The 27,150-nt window shown below is 33.8% G+C and overlaps 1 protein-coding gene across 2 annotated transcripts; it reads left to right on the top strand.

Moving 5' to 3' along the window:
* The first annotated feature begins 19,430 nt into the window (after positions 1 to 19,430).
* On the top strand, positions 19,431 to 26,934 carry LOC112755186 (SAGA-associated factor 29 homolog A). Of its 2 annotated transcripts, none has more exons than XM_025803120.3 (10): positions 19,431 to 20,057; positions 21,654 to 21,775; positions 22,227 to 22,320; positions 22,552 to 22,625; positions 23,632 to 23,708; positions 23,857 to 23,942; positions 24,782 to 24,835; positions 25,311 to 25,464; positions 25,654 to 25,667; positions 26,475 to 26,934. In XM_025803120.3, exons 2-10 carry the CDS (start codon positions 21,655 to 21,657, stop codon positions 26,575 to 26,577), a joined length of 777 nt encoding a protein of 258 aa, XP_025658905.1. In that variant the 5' UTR covers positions 19,431 to 20,057; position 21,654; the 3' UTR covers positions 26,578 to 26,934. The 2 variants fall into 2 exon arrangements, with proteins under 2 accessions (XP_025658905.1, XP_025658903.1); XM_025803118.3 differs by having other exon boundaries at positions 25,604 to 25,667.
* Positions 26,935 to 27,150: the final 216 nt, after the last annotated feature.

Raw genomic sequence — 27,150 nt, 5'->3', positions numbered from 1 at the left:
TGGAACGTACTGTGTTGTGGAGTTGAACCCTTTTTAGGGTGGGCCAACACTACAACAATAGGCCCCGCCTAACTCAATTGAAATTCACAATATTAATTATTATCTCATCATATGGATATGGCTTTGTTCGCCTTTCAAATTATGGGATAGGAAAAATTTGGCCCCTAACACTGCCACAATGGTCCCCAATCTTTTAATTACTTTCTTATAAAATTAAAAAAAATAGTCTTTAATTTTTCTTAAAAATAATATATTTAAGAGATTAAATTGTCTCAAATTCTAAAAGATAAAATATTAAGTTATAACTCAAATGATACAGTCTCATTTTTTCATTAACTAAATTGACAGTTCTTACAAAATAAGTTATAAAATAGTGTTAATAGACATTAAACTAGTACCTCATGGAATAAGAGTGATAAGTTTACCGTCCTTCTCTCTCTCAAATGCAAATTTGATTAAATTATATTTATAAATTAAAAAAATTATTAATTACAATATATTTTTTCATCCATTTTTATAATCTCTAAATCTCCGTACAATAAAAACTTGAAGTGCAAAAGTTTAATTAGATACAAAACTATAAAAACAAAACTAAAAAGAAAAACTTATGAAAAAAAGAAAAAAATAGAAATTTATATAATTATATGATTATTTAACTATGATCAGATAAAAAACTAGTGATTTAATGGTGAAACTAATGACCAATTATATAATTTCGCTCTTTCTTTTTTGCTTTTTCCTTTACTTATAGGTAGAGAGAAGTTATTATATACATTATATAACTATAAACACTATAGAAAAATCACTCAAAATCATCGGATTTTACATAATATTCGACTGAAATAATTATTAAGTTGGTATGTGCTTTGAGTCTCGTAGTCTTAAAAGGATTTAAAGACATAATATCTAAGATTTTAGGTTAGTGTATGATCAAATTTAAATCAACATTTAATTTGGAACACTTAAAAAAATATCTATTTGTACACTTATTCAAATAGTAATAAAAACTCTCAAATTTTATTAATGAAAGGTACGAGACTCCACATTTGAGAGTTTGAGACTAGAAAAAATAGGAATCATACTTCAGAGAGTGAGAAAATGATTTTATTGCCAAAGAATCAATTACATGAGTGTATATAGTTGGATTTGGTTTACTTGTTGTACTAGTCACAATACTAACTATTATTAGTTACAACTGATATCTATTCTTATTAACAACAATTAGTTTTTAACTAATTCTCTTTCATCCTCCCTCAAACTCAGGCTGCTAAAACTTTTTAATCTGCGTTTGTCTCTAAATTCCAAAAACTTATTCGAAGAAATAGCTTTGGACCTTTGGTCATAATATCTACAACTTGCAAATCACCTGGAATATGTTCCACTCAAAGAGTCCCCTTGGCAACATGGTCTCTAAGAAAATAGAGATCCATTTCAAAGTATTTTGAATGAGAATGCTGAACTGGATTGGCTGCCAGGAGTATTGCTTCTTGATTGTCTTAGTGAATCACTAGTACTAGTAGACTTATGTTGATTTCAAGCAAAAGCTTCTTGATTGTCAATAGTTCAGTGGCAAGGCTAAAAACTCCTTTGTATTTAGCTTCGGTGCTAGAGCGAAAGATCGAAGTTTACTTTTTTGATGACCAAGAAATGAGACTCGGACCCATATAGATACAGAAACCTGCCGTGAATTCTTTGTCTTCCATATTAGACACACAGTCCGAGTCGGTATACCCTAAAATGATAAAATCTGAGGCCTTTTGGAGATGTAGTCCTAAGGTACTAGTGCTCTATAAATACCGTAGAATGCGTTTGACAGCTCTCCAATAAACTTCAGTTAGCGCTTGCATAAATTGACACACTTTAATTTGTTAATTGCAAATGCCAATTCAGACTGAGTAATAGTGATATATTACAGACTGCGAACGATGAATCTATAGAGGCTAGGATTCTCAAAAGATGCACCATTGGTGGAGGTTAATCTAAGATTTAATGTCATAGGTGTTGGTAATGTCTTACAATCTTCTCAACCAGCTTTCTTTATCACATCAAGAATATACTTAGATTGTGTGAGTAAGAGAGCATCAAGGTTTGGCCTCCCTTCAATCCATAAGAAATAATGAAGATCCCCTAAATCTTTGAGTGAAAAGCAAGCATTTAAGCTTTTAACCAAGTCTGAAATTGTAGCAGCTGAGCTATCCGTTACGATAATGTCATCCACATAGACAAGCAAGAAAATTGTGGAGTTACCTTTGGTTCTGTGAAAAAAGAGAAACATCTGATTTGGTAGCTGTAAAACCAAGGCTGATAAGAGAGCTAGTGAGCTTAGTGAACCATGCTCTGGGTGCTTGCTTCAACCCATACAGGGATCAAGTTAGTTTGCACACCATTTTATCATTTCCAGCTTTATATCCAAATCAAGTTAGTTTTCACACCATTTTATCATTTCCAGCTTCATATCCAAATAGCTGCTTCATGTAAACTTCTTTCTGCAACTCCCCATTCAAAAATACATTATTAACATCAATTTGCTTGATTAGCCAACCCTTTGACAAGGCGAAAGTCAACAAAATTCTAATTGTTATTAGATGAATCATAGGACTGAATGTCTCTTTGAAGTCAAAATCAGGCCTTTGGTGACAGCCAAGAGCAACGAGCCTTGCTTTGTACTTGTTAATAAAGCCATCCGGGTGATCTTTCATTTTAAACACCCACTTATTTCTGATTGCTCGACGGTTTGGAGGAAGCTCAACAATGTTCCAAGTGTTATTTCTCATCAATGCTGCATATTCTTCATTCATGACTTATTTCCAATGAGGAATGATCAGTGCTTCCTTTGGTAACTTTGGTTTAAGAGGTTATATGATGCAAGTGAAGGTGTTGGGTTTGCTGTTCCCAATCTTTGACCTTGGTCGCATTGGGTGTGTGTTGGTTGTGGGATGAAAAATTAAAGGAAAAGAGGTAGTAATTGGATCAGGGTTGATTGTGGATGAATCTAATGTTGGAGTTTCATGGGTTTGTGGCTGGTCTACAATGGTTGTTGCTGGTTTGGATAGTAGTGTAGGTGTAGGTGGATGGAGTTATGTAGTTGGTGTAAGAATTGGGGGTAAGGGCTGTATTAATAGAATTGAAGGCACTGAATGATGTTGTATTGGAACTGCCGGAGTGAAGCCATAACTCTTGTCTTTGAAGGAAAATACTCTTTCTTTAAACACAACATTTCTCGTGATGATGATCTTGCCTGACTTGGTGAGGCACTTGAATCCCTTATAATGTGGGGATGGTCCTAGGTAAACATAGGCCTCTGATCGGAATTCTAACTTGTCTTTGTTGTACGGCCTCGTGTGAGGGAAGCATAGGCAACCGAATACCTTAAGCATTGATTAAGATAGAGCTTTTCCAAACAGTCTCTGGGATGGTGAGTCAAAATTCAGAACTGAAGTGGGGAGTAAATTAATAAGCTGAGCAGCTGTCACAAATGCCTCTCCCCAAAATTTCTTGGGAAGACCAGCTTCAGCCAAAAGTGTCAACCCTATTGTGGTAATATGCTTATGTTTGCGCTCTGATGTGTTGTTCTGTAAGAACTCGGTTTTCGGTAAACAGATTTTCTGGCCATTTTAAAATTTATTTCGCAAAATTATAAACCACAGCCTAATAAGAAATAGTGAGGCTGGCCCAATAGTAAAAAAAAAACAAAATTAAAGAAAAAATAATAAATTAAATAGAAAAAGAACATTAATAAGGTCAAAATTGATTTTATGAGGGTAATTAATCCCTCTAAGTCAAGTTTGACTAGTAAATAATAAATATTAGTTTACCATTAGTTTATTTTCCTCACTAGAGACTTTTTGAGCCGGAAATTCACTTTTAGTGACGGTTTTGCGTGCGCCAAGAAAAATTCTTGTAACCAAAAACTTCGAAACCAGTGGCAAAAATAATTTCTACCTTAGTAATTGTGTCCCATGATTAATATTAGCCATCTATTCATGATTTATTTCTTTAAAAATAAATCTTAGCCATTAACTATTTTACCACACGGTAAAATTTACTCCAAACCGAATTTCTGACTAGTATTCCGCAAACGACTCTTAGAGGTCCAAAAAAATCTTCTTACTTGCCACCCAAGTAACTTGTCTCTCCTTCTCAGCCTCTGAACTGAGACTATCTCAGCCTTTCATCCCTCTCTGTTATATTTTTAACCTTGAGTAACTAACTGTGGTTAACTGTGGATAAGCTCGACACGCAAGTGCAGACCAAGCTTCCTCGTTTTCACGCCCCTTATTCATTGAAGCCCAGCCCTTGACTACGAAAATTTCAGCCACTTTTATCATCATAAATTTAGCAAGACTTTGATTTTTTATTTAAGGAAGCATTGACCACAAAATTCACAAAATACTTTACACATTTTTAGACTCTTTTGACCGAATTCTTGAGAGAGAAAGAGAGAAAATTCTTGCACCTATTATCTGCGCCCCAGCCCATATTTCAACTCTCATTCCATTTTTCTTAATGTGTTCTTTAAGGACTCAAACCATACAAGCACAAACTCTTGCCCGTTTTCCCTAATCCTTGCGTTTATATCAAAATTTCAGCTAGGTAAACTCTTGTTCTTTCTCCTTTTCTTTTCTTTTTTAAAAATGGTAGCCATGATGAATTCTTACTCTCCTCCATGTACAGAGAACTCCTCTAAAAGCACTCATGGAGCACACCTAAGGAGTTAGAGAGATTCGAGCTCAAAGTGATTAAATTTCGACGTTTTTGCGACACTTTCGGCCAAAATAAAATTGCACCATCACCAGCTGTGCTTCTGCCACTGTGTGCATATTTTCTAGTATGTGAAAGGTTTAATAACTGAATTACATAAGAGATGCAAATTGGCGAGATCTTCTTTAAATTTCTAGCCTTGGGACTAGCGAGCAGTAGTAGCATTACCGAAGGGTTAGAGCGACTTTTTTTACTTCCACATAGCACTTCCGTATTTCTTCAGCTGCCAAGGATCACCACCAGTAGTTATAATAGTAGCAGTGGTGGTAGTAGTCTTTGCCATCACTTTGTATAGACTTTTAGAGGGTTAGGTGCTTTTGTAAATACCTATATAAAGAAGTTAGAACGGGTCCCAGACTAGAGTGACTCTTGTGAGTCGAGGCCTATTAGTATAAATATGGAGTCTGTAAATATTTTCATGAATAAGAAACGACGTAACACGATGTGAATTATGATGTACTAAATGAGCCTTCGGGCATATATGTATGATATTACTATATTTTCTGTATTTTCTATGTTTCATGTATATATTATCTATTTATCTAATACCTATTTCGTTATATCTATATATCTGACACGCGATCTCGACTAGTGCTATAGGCTCATATGTATATATTTAATATAAGGTCTAGAGTCTTTAAGAAAAGCCCTGAAGTAGCGCCTGGTGGCTAGCATCAGTCATGACATGTTGGAAGTTGGGTCGTTACAAATTGTATCAAAGCAGGTCGTCCTTGGTAGAGCCTGGGGATGGACTGACCATGCTTCACCACATGCTCTGCTTGTGTATTTTCATGCTACTAGGGTACCTCTAATGATACATTTTGCATGATGGTCTGAGAGCATTCATTTAGGAAATGTTAGCACTTAAATTAGATATGTTAAGACAGATCACCTTAACGTTGATCGTTTGGTGTTAACAGGACCTCAATGTCTGCAAACAAGTGTAGCCCCCGTCAATTAAGTCCAAGTTTCGAGTTGGCATTTGACTCGGTCGCCTTGTTAGAATCTATGAATGCAATGGCTGCAGTTGTGCGCGATTCCGTCGCTGCAACCAATAGAGCGGTGGAAAGAGTGGAAGACAGCAGAGAACGGTAATGGGAACGGCCATGAAAATGGAAATGTATTGGAAAATAGCGTACCCGAGGGGGATAGGCCAATGACTTTGGCATCTTTTCTTAAAGTTAATCCTCCCAATTTCTTTGGAACCACCAACCTGACTGGGACAGATGATTGGTTTCCTACCATAGAACAGGCTCTGTAGGTGTAACATGTCCCTGAAGGAGAATAATGGAATTTGCCACTTACATGCTGAAAGGGGATGCACAACATTGATGGCAGGGAGTAAGCCAGTTGTTGGGACAAGGAGGCATTGAGATCACTTGGGCTGACTCCGCACTGAGTTCTACAAGAAGTATTTCCCTCCGTCCACTAGCACTGCCAAGGAGTTGGAATTGCTTCATTTGAGACAGGAAAGCATGATGGTGGCTGAGTACTCCTAGATATTCGAGGACGTGTGCCTATTTTCGAAATTGTGCCATGGAAATCTTGCAGAATATGAGGAGTGAAAATGTATTAAGTATGAGAGAGATCTCAGGGAGGAGCTATTAGCCTTAGTGGGTCAAATGGAGATAAGGAACTTTGCTGAATTAGTCAATAAGAGTCAACTGGTAGAGGAATGTTCAAAGAAGTTGGCAGTTGCAGGAGCAAATCATCGAGAGGCTGCACAACAAAGTTTCGATCGGAGACTAGCCCCTCGGGATAGAGATTTCAAATCTAAATGGTAGCAACAGCACTGGAACCGAGCTGGAGGCGACCTTCCCATTCGTTTCAATAGTAGTAATAATAATCATGACCTAGGATGGGTACAGGGAGAACAACCTCAGCAAATTCAGGATGGCCTCATATGCCCAAAGTGTGGGAAAAGTCATGGCGGTAGGCCTTGCTAGTTTGGTACAAATATATGTTACTACTGCAATAAGGAGTGACATCTAGTAAGGGACTGCCGCAAGAGGATTACAGATAGGGCCTCTAGACCCCATCAACAGGGCAGAATTTTACCGTGACTAATAACAAGTGCCACTAGACCCAGGCACTTCTCTTGAGGTGAATGTTACGCTAATTAAGAACCTTAAACATAACATAAGACATGGATGTTCGTATAATTCCTTGTGCATAGCTGAAATTTTTAGGGCAAAATTTTCTTTAAGAAGGGTAGAATGTAAGAACCCGGTTTTCGGTAAACATATTTTTTGGCTATTTTAAAATTTATTTCACGAAATTCTAAACTACAACCCAATAAGAAATAGTGAGGCTGGCCCAATGGTAAAAAAACAAAATTAAAGAAAAAATAAAAAAATTAAATATAAAAAGAACACTAATAAGGTCAAAATTGAATTTATGAGGGTAATTAATCCCCCCTAAGTCAAATTTGACTAGTAAATAATAAATATTAGTTTACCATTAGTTTATTTTTCTCACTAGAGACTTTTTGAGCCGAAAATTCACTTTTTAGTGACGGTTTTACGTGCGCCGAGAAAAACTCTTGTAACCGAAAACTTCAAAACCAGTGGCAAAAATAATTTCTACCTTGGTAATTGTGTCCCAAGATTAATATGAGCCATCCATTTATGATTTATTTCTTTAAGAATAAATCTTAGCCATTAATTATTTTACCACACGGTAAAATTTACTCCAAACCGAATTTCTAACTAGTATTCCGCAAACGACTCCTAGAGGTCCAAAATCTTCTTACTTTCCACCCAAGTAACTTGTCTCTCCTTCTTAGCCTCTGGACCGAGACTATCTCAGTCTTTCATCCCTCTCTGCTGTGTTTTTAACCTCGAGTAACTAACTACGGTTAACTGTGGATAAGCTCGACACACAAGTGCTGACCAAGCTTCCCCGTTTTCACGCCCCTTATTCATTGAAGCCCAGTCCTTGATCACAAAAATTTCAGCCACTTTTACCATCATAAATTCAGCAAGATTTTGATTTTTTTTTTAAAGAAGTATTGACCACAAAATTCACAAAATACTTTACACATTTTTACACTCTTTTGACTGAATTCTTGAGAGAGAAATAGAGAAAATTCTTTCACCTATTCTCTACGCCCCAGCCTATATTTCAACTCTTCTTCCATTTTTCTTTATGTGTTCTTCAAGAACTCAAATCATACAAGCACAAACTCTTGCCCGTTTTCGCTAATCCTTGCGTTTATATCGAAATTTCGGCTAGGTAAACTCTTGTTTTTTTCTCCTTTTCTTTTCTTTTTTAAAAATAGTAGCCATGATGAATTCTTCTCCTCCATGTATAGAGAACTTCTCTCGAAGTACTCATGGAGCACGCCTAAGGAGTTAGAGAGATTCGAGCTCAAAGTGATTAATTTCGACATTTTTGCGATACTTTCGGCCAAAACGAAACTGCACCATCACCAGCTATGCTTCTGCCATTGTGTGCATGTTTTCTAGTGTGTAAAAGGTTTAATAACTGAATTACATAAGAGATGCAAAATGGTGAGATCTTCTTTGATTTTCCAGCCTTGGGACTAGCGAGCAGCAGTAGCATTACCGGAGGGTCAGAGCGACTTCTTTTACTTCCACACAGCACTTTCATGTTTTTTCAGCTGCCAAGAATCACCAGCAATAGTTATAATAGTAGCAGTAGTGGTAGTAGTCTTTTCCCTCACTTTGTATAGACTTTTAAAGGGCTAGGTGCTTTTGTAAATACCTATATAAACAAGTTAGAACGGGACCTAGACTAGAGTGACTCTTGTGAGTCGAGGCCTATTAGTATAAATATGGAGTTTGTAAATATTTTCATGAATAAGCAACGACGTAACACGATGTGAATTCTGATGTACTAAATGAGCCTTCGAGCATATATGTATGATATTACTATGTTCTCTGTATTTTCTATGCTTCATGTATATATTATCTATTTATCTAATACCTATTTCACTATATCTATATATCTGACACGCGATCTCGACTAGTGCTACAGGCTCATATGTATGTATTTAATATAAGGTCTAGAGTCTTTAAGAAAAGCCGTGAAGTAGCGCTTGGTGGCTAGCATTAGTCATGACATGTTGGAAGTTGGGTTGTTACACGTTTTGCTGATGAATATACGGGCAAGAAAACTTGTGCTGAATGCCTTTACAACTCAAATATTTTGTTAAAGCAACATATTCTTGTGCATTGTCTGATTGAATTGCTTTAATTTTAACACCTAATTGGATCTCAACAATTTTCTTAAAATGCATAAAAATAGTGTGCACTTGTGATTTGTGATGCAATAACTAAATCTAGGTAAATCTAGTGTAAGCATCAATGAAATGTAAGTAGTAGCGAGCATCATTTATTGTTGGTACAGGGGCTAGGTCCCAAATATCAGTGTATACAAGCTCTAATGAACTAGTGAACTTGGTTATTGAATCAGGGAATGGAAGCTGTTTTGATTTACCTAAACAACAAGAACTGCAAATAGAATTTGGGTGTTTGAAAGAAATGTTACAGGATTTCAAGATTTTAGATAAAATATTTATGGAAGGATGCTCTATCTCAAGTGCCAAAGCTTGAATGTAGCATTATCCTGAACAATAGTGATATGTGCAGTGGGTGAGATTCGATTTTTATTAGAACCAAAATAGTAAAGTACACGATTAACTAATCCTCGGAGAAGAGTCTCCTTAAAATCCTAGCATTTTACATAAAAGCCATCATCATGAAATTCTATCCATACTCTATTGTCAGTCACAAATTTATATACACTAATAAATTCTTTGTCAAATCAGGCACATGCATCAGTTTATGTAGTTTAAAAGTATGCGAAGAAGAAAATGGTTTGAACAAAGAGTTATCAATATTAGAGATTACCAGAGCATTACCATTTCCAACTTGCACTTGTTCATTTCCTCTATAAGGTGTATATTCTGGCAATTGAGATGCCTCTGGCATCATATGATGCATAGCATTGTAACATTTACAGTTTCATCTAATTGTACACCTATTGAAATCAATGCATCCATAGTTTTCTTTATATCTAACAAGTAATCAGCTATAGATTCCTCTTTCTTTATGCAATTCAGCTTGTTTCTTAATTGATTTTCTTTAGCTCTAGTTTGTGAAGCAAGGAATGTCTCTGACCTTTTCCACACTTGACACACAAAAGTACAACCAATCATTCTTGAAGTGATCGATGCACTCATCGAAGCTAGGAGCCAAGACTTGAGCAACACATCCTGCCATTTTCAGATCTTGTATTCTACAGAGGGGTTTCTATTTCTTCGATCTTCTTCAGAGTTGAACATGATTGGTATATTGACTCCAAAAATGTGATCTATCAGCTCGTAACCTTCAATCGTCGATTTCGCCTGGTCTTTCCATGGCAGATAGTTGTTGTCATCAAGCTTGAGTCTGATCGAGGTGGAGAATGCGTGAACCACTGCTGAATTTTATGGATTCGCCATTTTCAGAACCCTAAAGCTCTCATGCCCTAAAAGGTATCAGACTCCATACTTGAGAGCTTGAGACTAGAAAGAATAGAGATCAGAATTTAGAGAGTGAGATAATGATTTTATTGCCAGAGTTAATTACATAAGTGTATATATATAGTTGGATCTCGTTTGCCTGTTATACCAATCATAACACTAACTACTATTCGTTACAACTGACATCCGTCCTTACTAACAACAATTAATTTCTAACTAATTTCCTTTCAATTAAGGGCTAGACATAGGCTTTTTGAGTTGATCTAATATACTTGTATGTATAAATCTTCTAGATCTTGCCTCTCTTAACTTTCAAATTTTCATCTAGGCTTTATTTAGAAGTTATTTTAAAATGGTTCTCAAGATTTTTCTATAACTTATAAGTGTTTTTACAATTGATAAGAGTTCTACTAAAATATCATAAATTGTTTTATATAATTTGTTAACCTCACAAATAGTTTTAAAATATCTTTACCAAAATTTTTTGAACATTTTCTCACATATTTCATTTTCTATTAAATTCTTAAATTTAATAAACTTTTAAAGTTGATTTATTTGGAAAAGAGTCAGCACAATTTTATTCTCTCTCCATCTATTTTTCTTTCTCTTCACTTCACCATCAGTTTTTTTTAGTTAAAGAATCAATTCTTATAGTTGAAAAGTATTTATTTTTAATAAATTAGTTCAACAATCAATTTTTTTAAAACAATCCATTATTTTCCTTTTTTTTGGCATTCTCCGTATTTTTTATTAAAATGTTTAGATTAGTGCTTTTTAAAACCTTTGTTTATGAATCAATTTTACATGTTATAAAAACCCATATTTTCAAAAAATTTTAATGCATGTATGAAAGAGATATTTAGGGCTTGTTTGGGTGAGCTTTTAAGAAAAGATCTTTTTTCGAGTTATTTTTTTTTAAAAGATCTTATATAGAAGTAAAAGTAATTTTATGTTTGGATATCTCATGTAAAAAGGTCTTTTTATCTATCAATTATGTTTGGGTATAATAATATAAAAGTACTTTTTTTGTTTATTTATTACATGAAAAACATCTTTTTTTTTTAAGGAAAAAAGATCTTTTAAAAAAAGATGTAAATTACAGCTTCTCAAAAAAGATCTTTTTTTTATTTTACTAGTACTTTTACTTTTACTATTAAAAATTTGTCAAACACATTAAAAAATAAAAAAAAAAATTTCATTGAAAAAAAATATTTTTTTTAACAAAATAATGGCGCCCAAACATGCACTTAACTTATGATTCTTAAAAAGAATTGTTTGAGTCCTATATGCTAAGCACTTCATAACTTGAATTTGGCTTTTTTGTTTTGTTTTTTTTTTTTGTTATTTTTGTTGTTGCATGATACTTAAACTCTAATATTTATCAAAATACACATAGACACATGCATGTATGTGCACGCAGGCCACAACACACATATAAAAAGAAAGGAGAGAAGAAAAAGACATAATGAATTAGAGACATAGAAAAAAGAGGAGAAAAACAATTAAAAGCAAAAGAAGAAGGAAAAAGGACAAAAAAAAAATAAAAGAAGACGTTGAAGAAGAATTAGGAGTGAAACAAATAAAAAAAGATGAAAATATATAGAATGAGAATAGATTCTCTTAATTTTTTCTTTTAGTTAAGTATGTCAAGTGTAATTTTTATTATTCAACACTTTTTATATATATATATTTTTTAATTTCACTTAATGAATGTACGATGAGAAATTATATTTTACAACTTCACTTGAAAAAAGTTTTTTGAAAAGAGTCATTTGCTATGCAAAATACTCAAAACTGAGGAAATATATGTAAGAAATGAAAAAAAAATAGATCTGTTTGATTGGACATATATAACTACAAAAGATAAAAGACATATTTTATGTTTACATAAAATATTAAATAGTATTAATGGTTGGATTTGAATAGATTATTATAATTAATTAATTAATATTAATGAATTAGGTAAAATAAATTAGGAAAATTAATCTCAATTTCTAGTAAACAATTTTATCATTTTATTATTAATTTTATCTTATGATGTACGGACTTACACAGCACGACACATGACACATAAACACGCGAATTTAAAATTCTTATAAGATCCAGGGACACGTCGTATATATAAAATATAAAAATTTTTTAAATAAATTATAATGATATTTTGATATTTTATTGATATTAAAATATAAATAATTTTTAATGTCTTTTTTAATTATATAAAATATTTAAAATATTTTTAATAATTAATAATATATATTATTTCTAACTCATTTTAAGAATACATGTTAAGAATAAGGTTTAACACGTTAATACGTGATGGTATTTAGGTGTGTCCAAACGTGTTTGAAAATTTTATTTTTTATTTTTTATTAAGATACGGTTGAATACAGAAAACACACATACATGTCAAACAAATATCGATGAATGTCGTGTCCAAAAATGTCACAAACACCGACAAATAAAAAAATGCCCATATTTCATAGATTTTATCATAAACTTCCAAGCAACGTTCAATTAAAAAATATATATTTTTTACTATTTTTATCCATTTGAAGCAAGCTTTTAAAATGACTAAAAATTTACAAAGAAAGGTTAAACTATGCTTTTTATTTAAAAATAAATAAATATAATCTCAAAAACTATATCAAGGTTTTGGATTTGTAAGTAATAAAAAAAATAAAATTTAACTTTATATCTATAAAAAATAAAATAAATAAAATTATCTAATTTTTAAAAAATTATTTAAAATTATTAAATTATTATATTTTTAACCTAATCGAATTCTGAATTTTTAATTCACAGCTTTTCACCATTACCACACCCACTAGAAGCCACCAACAGCCCCCCCCCCCCCCCCCCCAAATCTATCCTACCTTACCCCTTCATGTCATCACCTGAGATCAAGAAGAACGAGCGAAAATGGGTTATTTCATGTCGAAGAAGTAGAAGAAGATGATGATTGTTGCGCATCGCCACCATCAGAAGATGCAACAGCTCCATTTTTTGTTCAATGTTTCTAATTTAAATAATTCATCGAAATTCTTTTTTCCTCCACCTTAAAGCGCACCGTCTTTATAATAAATTTTTTAGTTTTTTCAACTTAACTTCACTGTAAATCAAAGTACAAAGTACAAAATTTTGTGTATGAGATAGGCTACAGAATTTGAGATCTATTATACGATAATATCTATTCATAAATAAGGACTCTTAGTGTGTGTGATTAAGTTTAAAATCTATATTAGAATTATTAAATTATGTTCTTCGAGATAAGTAGAGATTCTCTTTAAGGTAAAAAGATGACGCACTTAAAAATATTCGTGTAACATTTCGCTAGTTCTTTTAAGATTTCTTGAAATCATACGGAAATATTAATACAGAAAGATTAGAGAAAATTAAGATGAAAAGAATGAATATTCCTATTATATTTATCTAACTGTATGTTAAAAGAGAAGTGCTACTACACATACAAGTCATTTTAGTTTACAAGTCATACAAGTTGGGCCAAACCTAATAAAAAGAACGTTCATCCATACGAGCGTGTCAACACGTGCGCTACTTAATAGTTTTCATAGCGCGCTTCTTCTTCTTCTTCTTCTTCTTCTTCTTCTTCTTCTTCTTCTTCTTCTTCTTCTTCTTCTTCTTCTTCTTCTTCTTCTTCTTCTTCTTCTTCTTCTTCTTCTTCTTCTCCTTCTTCTTTGCGTTTCTCCTCTTTTTTTCTTCATGTGTTTCATCTTCATTGTCGTTTTTACTATTGTTGTTATTTTTTTTTGAACAAGTGAACTCAACACAATAAAGTGGAGCGACAAAGTCACAAACAAAGTCTCAAACATAAAAAACAACCAATCAAAACCTGAAAATAATCCCTAGTGTTATCTCCGGCAATGCCATCTTCTTCTCCTTCTTCTTTGTGTTTCTCCTCTTTTTTTCTTCATGTGTTTCATCTTCATTGTCGTTTTTACTATTGTTGTTATTTTTTTTTGAACAAGTGAACTCAACACAATAAAGTGGAGCGACAAAGTCACAAACAAAGTCTCAAACATAAAAAACAACCAATCAAAACCTGAAAATAATCCCTAGTGTTATCTCCGGCAATGCCATCAACAACCAAAAGGATCCAAACTACACCATTCTCTGTAGCTGGTCAAAGATCTGAGAGACACCTCTTCCACTCCGGTTTCCTTGTTATTAAAGATCCGCCTATTCCTCTCTAGTCATACATTCCAAATAACTCTCGGTCCACCTTTTAATCGAATTTCCGGAAATTTCTCAAACCATTTTACGTTCAATAGAACTCTATCAATACGACTGTAGGAGCGGCCTCTGAACCAAGTAAATTTTCGATCATTCAACAGTAGGTCCACTAACTGCATATCTTGAACTCAATCCTTGAACTCTTCTGCCGATGCTGTAACCTGTCCTGACTTTTCTTCTTTTCAATCTGTATAACCTCATTAAAGTCTCTCATATATCATATAACATATCAGACCTCGACCTAACCCAACTACAAAACTCAGTTCCTCTCATACAGCCAGTTTCTCCGATTTAGTATGAGCACCATATACTAAATAGAACGTATAATTGAACTCATTTTTTAACAGTACTCCTTTAACACATAATCATCTTTCCTCTTTGTAACTATTATTTATTTTAAATTGCATGTCATCCCACATTGATAACAGACCCCCGAATGTGCCTGCCGACTTTACAAACTCCCACCCTACAGCATCGCTCCCCCAAATACGCACTACATCAAACTTAGTCACAACTTGCATCTTAGTTTCAACCAACCCTAACATATTCACTTTTGCTTCTTTTTTAGTTCTTTCACCATACTCAATTTTCCAACACCCCCTAACCCCTTAACAATTCAAGAACTAAAACTCATTTTAAAACTCTTTTACACACCTTTTTGAGATTTTTTGGTCTGCATCTTCGTGCCTTTTCTTTCTGCTTTGCTAATCTCCTCTTCTGTGCTAAAGCCTCATTCTGTTCTCGAAGAATTGCCATGATATCATCTTCATCGTTGTACTGCACGGCTTCTGATTCAACAGCCAGCTCCCACGTCTTCCTATTTTTCAGCATCTGCTCCTCTCGTTCTAAATCCTTACCATCATTGTTCCCTGGATTTTCAACACTAATGTCCCTGACACTCCCAGCCCCGATACTGCCTTTATCAACCCCTGCACCGTTCAAAGTTAAACCGTCTACAGGTGCGTCATCTCCACCTATAACAGGACTAACTTTCGGACTAGCACCATTTTTTCGAGGCACTAGACAATGTACCGCCGCTTCCATGTCAACATCACCGTCCATGAAAGAACGTAACCCCGCCATCGCCGGCGTTGAGTGATACCCTGACGAAGACACAATCTCCAATAGGGGGCGTACCTCCGGTTGAAGATTACAGGCAGCATACACCGCTACAGGCCCGACGGCACCGTCTCCTCCACTAGTCCGTCGCTCCTTGCTAGCTACGAGCTTTCCCAAGCTTCGTTGATCTGTTGTGGCATCACACCCTGAGATCTCCCCTTCAACTTGATAATGAACCGCCGCGCATAACCAGGACTTGGAGCAACTTCGACCTAGTCAACCCTCGCCCGACTCGGATTCACCAGCCCACCTCCTATAGCTGCATCAGCATGAATGTTAGCATGATCTGGGCTTTCAACTAAGAAAAAAAAGTCCAAGCTCTCTCCTTTGGCACACCTGTTACAATAAACTTTTTTGGGTCTACTAAGAAGCCTGCTTTGGGTTTCTGTTAATCCTTATTCTTTAACCCATCATTATTATAATCATAGCTAATTATTTTTTCTGATTCAGCATCATTAATCATCAAATCATTATATCCCATAAAATCCTCACTACCCTCTAAAACAGGATCATCTGTTTCCCTTGCTGTACGAATTTGAATTAAATTACAATTACTCCATTCATTCAAAATATCCTCTAAAATTACTACTCTACCCTTATCTGTTTCTTCCTCCCTTGGCACCGCCATCACCAACTCAGCCACCGGATCTCTACTTTCCACTTGTACCATAGCGCTTGAACTGCTAGCAACCATCTCGCAAGCTTTTGGGAGATAAGGATTACCTACCTCTTCATTCTTGCACTCCACTCCATAACTCTCATGACCAACCTCTTTAACCAGGACATCGAATCCGCTAGTACCAATTGTGACGTGAATCCACTCGTTGATGATGTCCATGATACAAGTATCTATTTGCACCCGTTCCACACTGAATGAGAGGCATGATTCCATGGCTTTGTCACATCTAATAACTTCTCCCTATTGGCTTCCTATTATTCTGAACGTCTCCGTTGACCATGTACGCAGAGGAACACCAAAGCACTCTAACCATACCCTTCGAGTTTCACTGCGCTTCTCCTCATCCCATCTCCATACGCTGTAAAAATTTGTAGTAGGTTGTTCATTTTGAACGTGTAAGCTTTTTCTGCACTCAAGACACTATCAAAAGTCATGAGTGCCTTGTACGCTCCTAGTTCTTGTACTTGCACAACTTGAGAAAAATTCTTCCCAGTCATATACTTCAAAGAAGAAAAGTCTATAGCCTTTGTCGTCCCGCCTATTAGACTCCTCTGTAACCAGTCCAAATTCTCTTTTGCCACCAGAATTTTCATCTTCTTCGTTCACCCATTGCCATGTGGATTCTCTTTTTTTCCTTCCTTCCTCGTCTCTTCCACATTCTTCCTCGGGACTCTTGTACTTTCCTCATGTTGAGTTTGAATCTTGACACTATTTTGGACGACACCCGCCTCATGAATTATCTTTCTATTCTCCCCTTCATTCGTGCGTCGATACCTAACTTCTCCGACTGAAATAACCTTCCTTCGTAACCTCGTTCTATTCATCTCCGCAATAGCCTTCAACGCTCCACCCTTTGTTGTATACCGGATGAACGCAAACACGTGAGTATTACCATTTTTTATTTTCGTGAGAGATAGATATCATTTATACGTCCAGTCCAGTTGAACAAGTGGTACAACTTCCTTTTTGATATATCTACAGGAAGATAATCTACAAAAATAGAGAACGATTCATTTTTCAAATGACAGTACTCTTCTCGATTCTAAACCCTCATATCTCTACTAAATTGCTAATTCTACCCCTCCCGGTGTTTCCCACCCATTCTGGCCCTCTCCCCTCTCGCTCTCTCGTTCTCTAGTTTTGTTAATAAGCATTCTAAGGAAATTACTATTGTTGTTATTGCTGCATTTTTCTCCTTATTCTCTTTCTATTGATTTTGCAACATTATGTATTGGTTTTTTGTTTGATTTTTTCCTCCCAAGAAGAATGATGAGAATATGAAATAAGAAGATGAAGAATAAGAAGCAGCAGAAGATGAGAAGGAGAAAGAAGAAGAGTTTTAAATTATGCAGAAGAATAAAAATACATCCAAATATCTTCGTATTACACTCAAATATCTTCGTGTTACACCCAAATTTGCTGCAAATACAAAAAAATATTTCTTCTAATACTGCACTTTTTTTTCCTTATTTCTTTCTTTCTTTTAGTTAAATGACTGTAAGTTCATCCTCTTCCAAGTAATATTATATCATTATGTGTTTCTTCTTCCTCTTTGTTTGATTTTTTTGTTTTTTATTTTATTTAAGAGAGTAAAACAAGAAGAAACTTAAGAAGGTAAACAAAAAGAAAAAGACGAATAAGAAAAAAAAGAAAAAGATGGTGATGATGAAAAAAAAGAAGAAGAAGCAACAGAAGATGAGGAGGAGGAAGAGGAAGAGTTTTAAATCATGCAAAACTTATCAGAATAAAAATACACCCAAAATTCTTAAAATACACCCAAATATTTTTGTGTTACACCCAAATATCTTCGTATTACACCCAAATTTGCTGCAAATATAGAAAAATATTTCCTCTAATGCTGCATTTTTTCTTCTTATTTTTTTTATTTCTTTCTTTCTTTTTAGTTAAATGAATGTAAGTCCATCCTATTCCAAGTGATTTTGCAGCATTACGTATTTCTTCTTCTTCTTTGTTTGATTTCTTCTTCTTCTTTGTTTGATTTTTTGTTTGTATTTTTGTTAAGAGAGTAAAACAAGAATAAACTTGAGAAGGTAAAACAAAAAGAAAAATATGAATAAAAAAAAAGCAGGAGGAAAAGGAAGAATTTTGAATTATGCATAACTTATCAGAATAAAAATATACCCAAATATTTTCGTGTTATACCCAAATTTGCTGTAAATACAGAAAAATATTTTTTCTAATGTTACATTTTTTCTTCTGAATTGAATCATATCTCAGCCATTTGATTGGATTCAAAACAAAAATCAATTTTGTTCTGATTCAATTGATAATCTGAACATGAATTATTCATTATCTTTAACAACGAGATAATTGATGATGGAGGAGAAAGAGAAAAAGAAAGGAGAAGAAGAAATTCCAATAAAAAAAAAAGAGGAAGAGGAGGAAGAGGAAGAGGTAGTATTGATGACAACGATAATGAAGAATAAAAATAAAGAAGAAGAAGAACGTGCAATAACGATATGGAGCGCATGAATATAAATAGAGTTGAAAAAATTTGTATGAAAAAAACGTTTATATGTGAAGATTAATTCATGTTGAATATCAATTAATAATTATATATATATTTTTGAATAGTTTAATTAAAGTATCAATAAAGATGTGCAAACGGGAATACGGGATGGACTCGAGCAGTCAAGTTAGATAGGTAACCGGCTATTATTGGTTAAGTTTTCTTGTAAGTAGTTAAAGTGTTAAACACAAAAGATAAAAATGCAAAAAAATGCCTAAATTGCAAGCAAATTTTACAAAAATAAAATAAAACAAAACGATGAGTAATATTAAAAAAAAATATTTTTTAATTAATATTGTTTATTTTTTAAATTATTTTATTTATTTTAATCTTTTTAATTTTAATTTTAAATAATAAGCTTAAATCTTAAATTTAGCTGTTAGTTACCTTTTTTGTTAAATAAAAAGTTATTTATACATTATTAATTATTATATATTTGTGTATGATTATGTGTAGTTTAAGTGTTTAATGGTTGTCAATGAATAATAGCTCAAATGATATATAGTCTTTTGATACTCAATTAAGAAATTGCGGGTTCGAGTTTTGTATGTTTGGTAAAAAAAAAAAAAAAGTGTTTAACGGTTTTTAACGTGTTTTTCTGCATCTGAAGACTGATTTTCTAAATTGATACGTGTGTATTTCAAGTTGCAATGCCTCTGTTCGACGATCTTCGTTGAATCGTTTCTGGTTTGGTTGGAAATTTTAATTGTCACAGCTCTCCACACTTCACCTGATTCGATCCGTCATCATCTCCATCCTCATATTCGATCTTCTACTCCATTTTTCTTGTAAGACGACGATGATTCGTTCGAACCCTAAGCCCCTTTTGCACCTCCTTTTGTTGCCCTTCTTTCTTCACCGTCACTCTTCTCTCTTCAACGTCGCTGTTGCTCAGTAATCTCTCTCCACCTGCTGCAACCTCTGAGCTCGTCGCCGATCTGCTCTCTTCTATTCTTCTGTGCCTCTCTCCGCCGCTGCTCTGTTTTTGCTGCAAATCTGCTCTGGCCGCCGATTAGATATCGCGGCAGCTCTGCTCTTGCCGTTGCTGCTGTGCTCTCTGTCGCCGCCGGTCAATTCTCTCAATCTGTCTGCTCGCTTGTAGATTTCTGTGCCTACGCCGCTGCTCTGTTTTCGCTGCAAATCTTCTCTCACAGCCGTTCAGATCGCTGTCTCTGCTGTTCTTTCTGCTTGCGCAATCTCCGTCGCTTCCTCGTACTCGCTCGCCGCCGGTCAGATCTCTCCTCCGATCTGCTCTCTGCTAGTCCTTTTCTAGTCTTCTGTGCCTCTCTCGAGATATTGTTTTTCTGATTACTTGATCATGAATTATTGAATATTGATGAGTTATGTGCTAACATATATGGATTAGTTCAATTTTTAAATTTCTTTGTTCATCAGGCTATTTTATTAGATTAGTTTTGGTTTTGCTCTTTATGAGATGAAAATTCAGTGTGTCATTAAACCTGATTAAATTTAGCAGGAGCTCTTTACTCTTTGTGCTTAGTTCTGCCCAAATAGAGCCTTAATTTGCTTGCGTGTGAATTAACATTCCGGAGGCTTAATTTGCTTCTATTTTGCTTGTCATTTTCGGTTAATTAAAGACAAATGGAAGGAGGAAGGCCTTAATTTGGTTCTGTTGTGCTTGTCATGTGCGCTGTATAATAGGATTTGCTGCATCTTGATAGGCCATTTCCCCTGAAATTGCTTGCTTTCGTTCTGCTGTAAAAATAATCGGAACTCTCGTCATTTGAAGAAATTTCAATCTACATAAACATAATTAGTAAGAGCAATATGGACGGATCAGTTTGGTACTTGATTTGCTATTGTTTTGTGATTTTCTGTTTCTATTGCTGAGTGATGTGGTGTTACTGATTCGGTCATGTGATCCTGAATTCAACTGTCATTTCTCATTTTTGCTTCCGAACCTTGATTTGCAATTGTTGCATCTGATTCTAATACCAAATTTCTTACTTGACTTTCTAGCAATGATACAACAGAAAACTATTTGAATTTCTCACACACTTCCAATAAAGATTACACAATATGAACTCTTGAAACAATAATTTCTCTTTTTGAGCTTGAAGGACTTCCTTTTATAGGAATTTGCATACTTGAAAAAATGTTATACCCTTGTTATCGGTAATGTTAGTGGCTGAGAAAGAATGTTATACCTTTATTGCACTCTCCTTCCCTTCAAGCAGGCTATAATGAAAGGAATTGAAATAATTAGTATATTTGGAAGAGAAAATTATGAGTGTTGCTCAACTCCCTTTATATAGCCCAATACTTATCCTTTATTTGCTATTGTTATGGGACATGGTCTTGTTGAATGGATGTAGGTGAGTGGTGAGAACATTTCAACTATGGCTGTAGATATATTGGCTTTGATTTTCAACCACAGTAGCCAGTGGTCAATGACACATGCCATGACAATAGTAAACTGTAAAAACATGGCAAGGTTTTTTGGAGAGATTGGTGGCTGTAGGAGGGAAACTCATGTAGGTGTTTCTAAACCAAGCATGCCCAAAGTTGTTGAAAACATACCACATCAGCCAAATTTCCGCACCTATGGTTGTTCTTCTAAGGAGAAGGAAGATTTCCACTTTTCTATTGCCACATCAGAACTACTTATAATATAAAAAATTTAAAAAATAATCAAATAAAAAACAAAGGTCTCTTGAGCCTCAACTCCTTCCCCTCTTCCTCTTTCTTCCCTATCCATGGCACATCTAACTCATCCATGAGGCTACTAATTTCCTTAGTTGATTCTGCTATATTATTTCTTTGTATTTTTTGTTTTGTTTTATTTTGTTTTTCTTTCCAATCAGAATGATGTCGTCTTCAGACATTACTGGAATCTTGGATAACTCAAAGGAGCTTGATCGGTTAAGGAAAGAGCAGGAGGATATTCTGCTTGAGATCAACAGGCTCCACAAGAAGCTTCAAACAGGTCAGTCAGTCATTTTCTTTCTGTTTCTTTAGGTGATGTGTCTTGATCCATTCTGCGATTCAATAAATGTCGAAATCAGTCATTGCTTCTTTTTGCAATTCTAGTAATTGCAAATTTTATTTCTAAATAAAATTTCCACTTTAAGGCATAAGCTTAAATGTCAGGTGTGCTTGCCTTTCTATATATATATATATATATATATATATCATTAATTTTTTGAATGTTTTAATTTTTGAACCCCTTTACTGGTGGCTCAGTCAACAATGATTCTTGGATGCAAATGTGTGTTTTGATATTGATACTGTGATACTAATATAGAGAGACATTCAGATATTGGGAGTGATCATTTCTGCTGAGAAATTGTAGTTAAATATGGTATAAATTTTAAATTAAAAATTAATCATTAGTTTTCGGGTACAATTGTTGATAGTTTCTTCTAATTTTGATGCAGCTCCTGAAGTAGTTGAGAAGCCTGGGGATAATTCATTAGCCAGGCTTAAAATTTTGTATACTCAAGCAAAAGATCTTTCAGATAGTGAAGCACAGTATGTTTATTGTATATGGCTCTGAAGCATTTTATGTAAATGGCATTTTCTTTTCTGTTCACTGATTCATTGTAATCACGAGTATGTATTTTCTAAAACTGGATTGACTCAACTATACTGAGCAGTTCCAGCTTAAACATTTCCATGCCATAATTGATTGTTTCAAATGCATCTTTTTCTTTTTCAAATTAATTTATTGTTGTTGATTGTTGATTTGGTTTTTGGTTTCAGAATTTCCTCTTTACTGATAAACCAACTTGATACACTACTGCCTTCAGGACAAGGTCAACCGCGAAGAAGAATAGGTGTGTCTCAAGTTATTGACACATCAATTTTTTTATTGAAAATGTTGCTTATGTTGTCTTCTTTTTGGTATTTTTAACATATAAAATGTTTGTCCGTTGATTTAAGCTTATAGTCTTATACATTATAATTCATCCATAATTAGAAATAGATGCTTCAATATATATATATATAGGCACAGGGTAAATGAATGATTGGCCAATATTATAGAACCATGGCAAGTATCTAAAGCATTAGACCATAGCTTTTCCATGGAAAGGAAAGTATGAAAAAATAAAATGAGAAGAGTGATAATATGTCTTTCAATCAACCAATCTTTGTGGCTTATTATATGTCAAATTTCCCTAGATTTGTTCAAAGAAGTTGCAGATTCTGATTGTATAGGATTTTCTTTTTTCTTTTGTTTCCTTTTTCTTTTCCAGGGAAAGGTAAAAGTCGACTGCTTTGGATACTCATCAATATAGTTGACGTCTCTGCTGCCATTTTCATGAATCTCATATAGTCAAAGCTACAAGAAGGGAGGAAAGGGGCAGGGAGGGAATGTTAACCTGTAACTTTAAATAAAAAGTTGAAGATAGTGTGTTAACTGATCCAATTTTTAATCTATTCCTTTTCTAAATATATGGTGGACGGAGAATGGTTTGGAAAGCTACGTAGGGTTCATCTACAGTGATCAATGATTTAGCATTGCTGCTTAGACAACTTTTAACTCATTAAGCAGAATGCTTTTGCATCCTCTTGTTAACCCTGGATAATTCATGATGATGTATTGCTTCCCCAACATTGTGCTAATGGCATTCAGTTATAGTATGGAGCTTTGCAAGCATGAGAATCAAAATTTGTTAAGATGTAAAAGGGTTCATGAAATACTTCAGTTGATGTTATATATTTTTTTTGCACCTATTTTTGTCTTTAATTACAAACATAAATTGCATTATTATGACTTAAGTTTCAATGAGATGTCATTTCTTTTTTAAAATTTTTGTGCTTACCGTTACTATGTTACAGAAGGTAATGAGCAGAAAAGGAAACGAGTGAAGACCGAGTCAGATATTTCTAGGATGAGCAATCTTAAGGGTGAGCAGGTATGAAGAATTTCCACGGAGTTTAACTGATATAAATCATTGAACATCAATTTCTGTTTTATTTGTTGATAAAATTTATTTTTCTAGTATGATTCATCTGAATGTTGTGCTTCACTAGGTTAATTTGTTCTTGCTTCTCACTTCTTAGGTAGCAGCTAGGGTCACACCACGTAATGCTGATAAGGATGAATGGTTTGTTGTTAAAGTGATCCATTTTGATAAGGAATCAAAAGAGTAAGTGTACATTCTTTACCTAAGTTGTCAAGTATTATGTTCAAGCTATAAAAAATCAATTTACATTCAGCTTGCATAATATTAAAATTTGAAAATATATTGCCAGATGGCTTTGATATGATATGCTATATAGTTTAGGATACTATATATCATGAATTAAGCTCTAACAAATGCATATTGAGCTTATTCTAGCCAGTGAAAGAATATTGTTTAATGACAAATTGAGTTATTACAGATTATTAGATTTATAATTTTATATGCTTAGCATAGTTCTACTACCAAATGAACGTATAAACAAGGTTCCTTGTATTTTTATTGTGTTTATTCCTATCTCTGAGTTTTTGTTATAGTAGATAAATTCGTTGATCCTACAATAAATTATGGCATATTGTTTCCCCAGGAGGATAATGTACTATATCTTGTCAAAAAATCTCCCAACTTTCTGAGTATCTGCCAAGGAGTAACTAATATTAAGGTGTTATGTAGCACAACCCTGTTAATACCGGGCTTGGTGATTCTGTTATTTTATTCTCTGATATGCTTGCTGAGCCCCTAATTTGCCTAGATTCAGCCTTTGATTACAGTACAAAGGTCAATCATGAGCTTGATGTTAACTTGAGTCTGCTTGGCTGTACTTAATTGAATGAGTTGTTATTTGACCATCTTTAAGTTGTTGGAAGACGTTACATTTCTCGGTGTTAGTTGCTATTTCTTGTGTCTGTCTGGTTTCAAATTGTTGATGCAGAGAATAGTACCAGTGGGACATTCAATCTTTTTGTAATTGCCCTTATCACCATCATTTTGTTGTTTGCTGAATCTTTCGCAACATGATTTTACAGAGTTGAAGTTCTAGATGAAGAACCTGGTGATGATGAAGAGGGAAGCGGCCAAAGGTAACCTAAGAGAAACTGTTTTGTTTTGTTTTGTTTTTAAATCGTGTGAATACCATATTTTTGTCTTAACATATCTAATAACTAATATAGTATATATTTGCATCAATAAGGACTAGATTGCATAAGAAAATAAAAAATATTCTGCACCAATTAGAAAAAGATTGCATTAAAATATAAATATAGAAAAAAAATTCTGTACTTTTTTGTACTTTTTTTGCTCTCTTTTTCCAATGCCCACCGTGATCCCTTCTCTTATTTCTTTTGTGATTTAGGTCCTTATTTGCTTTTCTTTTCATCTTATTTTGTTTTCAAAAAGTATACAGAAAAATTCCGAAGTTTAAACCTTTTAATAAAATCCATCAACATATGATTTTTCCAATTTTTAGAAGAAATACATTGGTTTTGATAGTGTTCTGATAGTGTCCTGTTTGTGTTGCTTTTAACCTTAACATGGGTTCTTTTCTGCTCCATTCAGACAATACAAGCTTCCCATGGGGAATATAATTCCTTTCCCAAAGAGCAATGATCCTTCAGGTGCTCCGGATTTTCCGCCAGGCTCACATGTTTTGGCGGTCTATCCTGGAACTACTGCACTTTACAAAGCAACAGTTGTACATGGCCATCGCAAGGTAATGGTTTCTTTGTTTCCATGTCAAAGGGATTATTTCTTGTTTTTTCATCTAACTTACAGTGAGTTGTAGTGTCTATAATTCCTTCCTAGATAGATAGAATTCTGTTGATGCTGACATGCTACTGAGTACTAACCAGCAATATTGTGCATGTTCTGGGGCAATCTTTTTCATTTCACACTTGTGCAGAGGAAGACAGACGAGTAAGTATAGACTTTATGGAATATGTAATTCTTTAGTTCTAATAGTAAATATAAATTTTGGTAGGAAATCATTTGGCACTATATCTTGGCAAGCATTCATATTTATTATCCCCTTTGGTGGGGTCGGTAACTATAAACAATGGACATGCATCTGAGAGTTCATTTTGTGTGTAAAATAAGATAGGAAAAAGACAAGAATAAGAAGAAAACAGCATTTGATAGCATGAGGCTGGTTCAAATTTCAACACCATATATATATATATATGTTTTTTTTTTTCTTTTTTTTTCCTTGACAAGAATACTATATGTTTAGTCTTTGGTATTTTACTGCATAATATAATGTTATCGAAGTTGTATTTGTTCTAATTATTTAAGTATAAGTTCATACCAAATTTATTATTTTATTATTTTTATTTCCAATTATAATTGATATAAGATTTTACTAATTTTTCTTCTGTACTCTTATAATTTATATTATTGATTATTTTACACTTTTATAAATTACCAAAATTGAAAGAGTACAATACTTTCTAAGTTATTCTTAATCTTACATGTACTCATCATCTTCACCTTTTATGTAAAATGAAAAGAAAGAAAATGTGCTAAATTAATTAGACAGTTATTAGCATTGAAAATTTGAAATATGATTTGTTGACTTCAAGTTTGCAATGATCTATTAATATTGAAATAGTACAATATTTAGTATTGAAATATTATTGATTTGTTGAAGTATTCACTCCTCAACTGCACTGTTGACTATTGTGTTGTCACTGTGTTATGGTTGTTAACTTCTGACGTGTTTGGCAGCTATGTGTTGGAATTTGATGATGATGAAGAAGATGGGTCTTTGCCTCAAAGGACGGTTCCCTTCCACAAGGTGGTTGCTCTGCCAGAGGGTCATCGCCAATGAATTTAAGCAATTTAGGGTTGGTTTGTGAGTTGGGTTAAAAAGGGAGAAAATGAAAGGTTTGTAATGTAAATTTTAGACTAAATGCTCCGAACTCCAAAGCCAAACTTATGAACAACCCTTATAGTTTGTGTATAAAGTAGGAATGGCGTTGTTGCTTTACGTGCTGGTTGTGTAATATGATTTGTTATATTCTCATTTTTGTGTAATGATCACTGACTAATATACGTTTGGATGGGAAAAAGGTTTGGATGGGAAAAAGATTTTCTTAAGCGAGGAGATTGTAAAGTGATAAAATGAGTAATTTAATTAATTACTATTGAATTTGTAAATTTTATTATATGAGTTTTATTATTTTAATTTCAGAGTGGTAATATATTTAATTTTTTTACTTTACCAACTTCACTTCAGCAGAATTTGATCGAGAAGAATGAATTGTATTTTATTTGTGCTGCTATTGCAATGAAAATATCCAAAATATAGTTGGTGAAAGCTTTATAATCTTTAATGAAGTAGCTTTTCTAAAGATTTTTAAATTTTGGATAATAGTCAAAGCAGTTTGCACATGTCAATTTA

Source organism: Arachis hypogaea, chromosome 16 (genome assembly GCF_003086295.3).
Source record: "Arachis hypogaea cultivar Tifrunner chromosome 16, arahy.Tifrunner.gnm2.J5K5, whole genome shotgun sequence".
Classification (NCBI taxonomy): Eukaryota; Viridiplantae; Streptophyta; class Magnoliopsida; order Fabales; family Fabaceae; genus Arachis; species Arachis hypogaea.
The sequence above is the reverse complement of the archived record's forward strand: the minus strand, read 5'-3'. Positions and strand labels throughout refer to the sequence as shown.

Excerpts from the sequence above, each read along its gene's own strand:
- LOC112755186 (XM_025803118.3), top strand. The coding sequence starts at position 21,655 with ATGATGTCGTCTTCAGACATTACTGGAATCTTGGATAACTCAAAGGAG. Across the intron at positions 22,626-23,631 it reads TCAACCGCGAAGAAGAATAG|AAGGTAATGAGCAGAAAAGG; the intron begins GTGTGTCTCAAG and ends ACTATGTTACAG. Across the intron at positions 25,465-25,603 it reads TTGTACATGGCCATCGCAAG|CAATATTGTGCATGTTCTGG; the intron begins GTAATGGTTTCT and ends AGTACTAACCAG.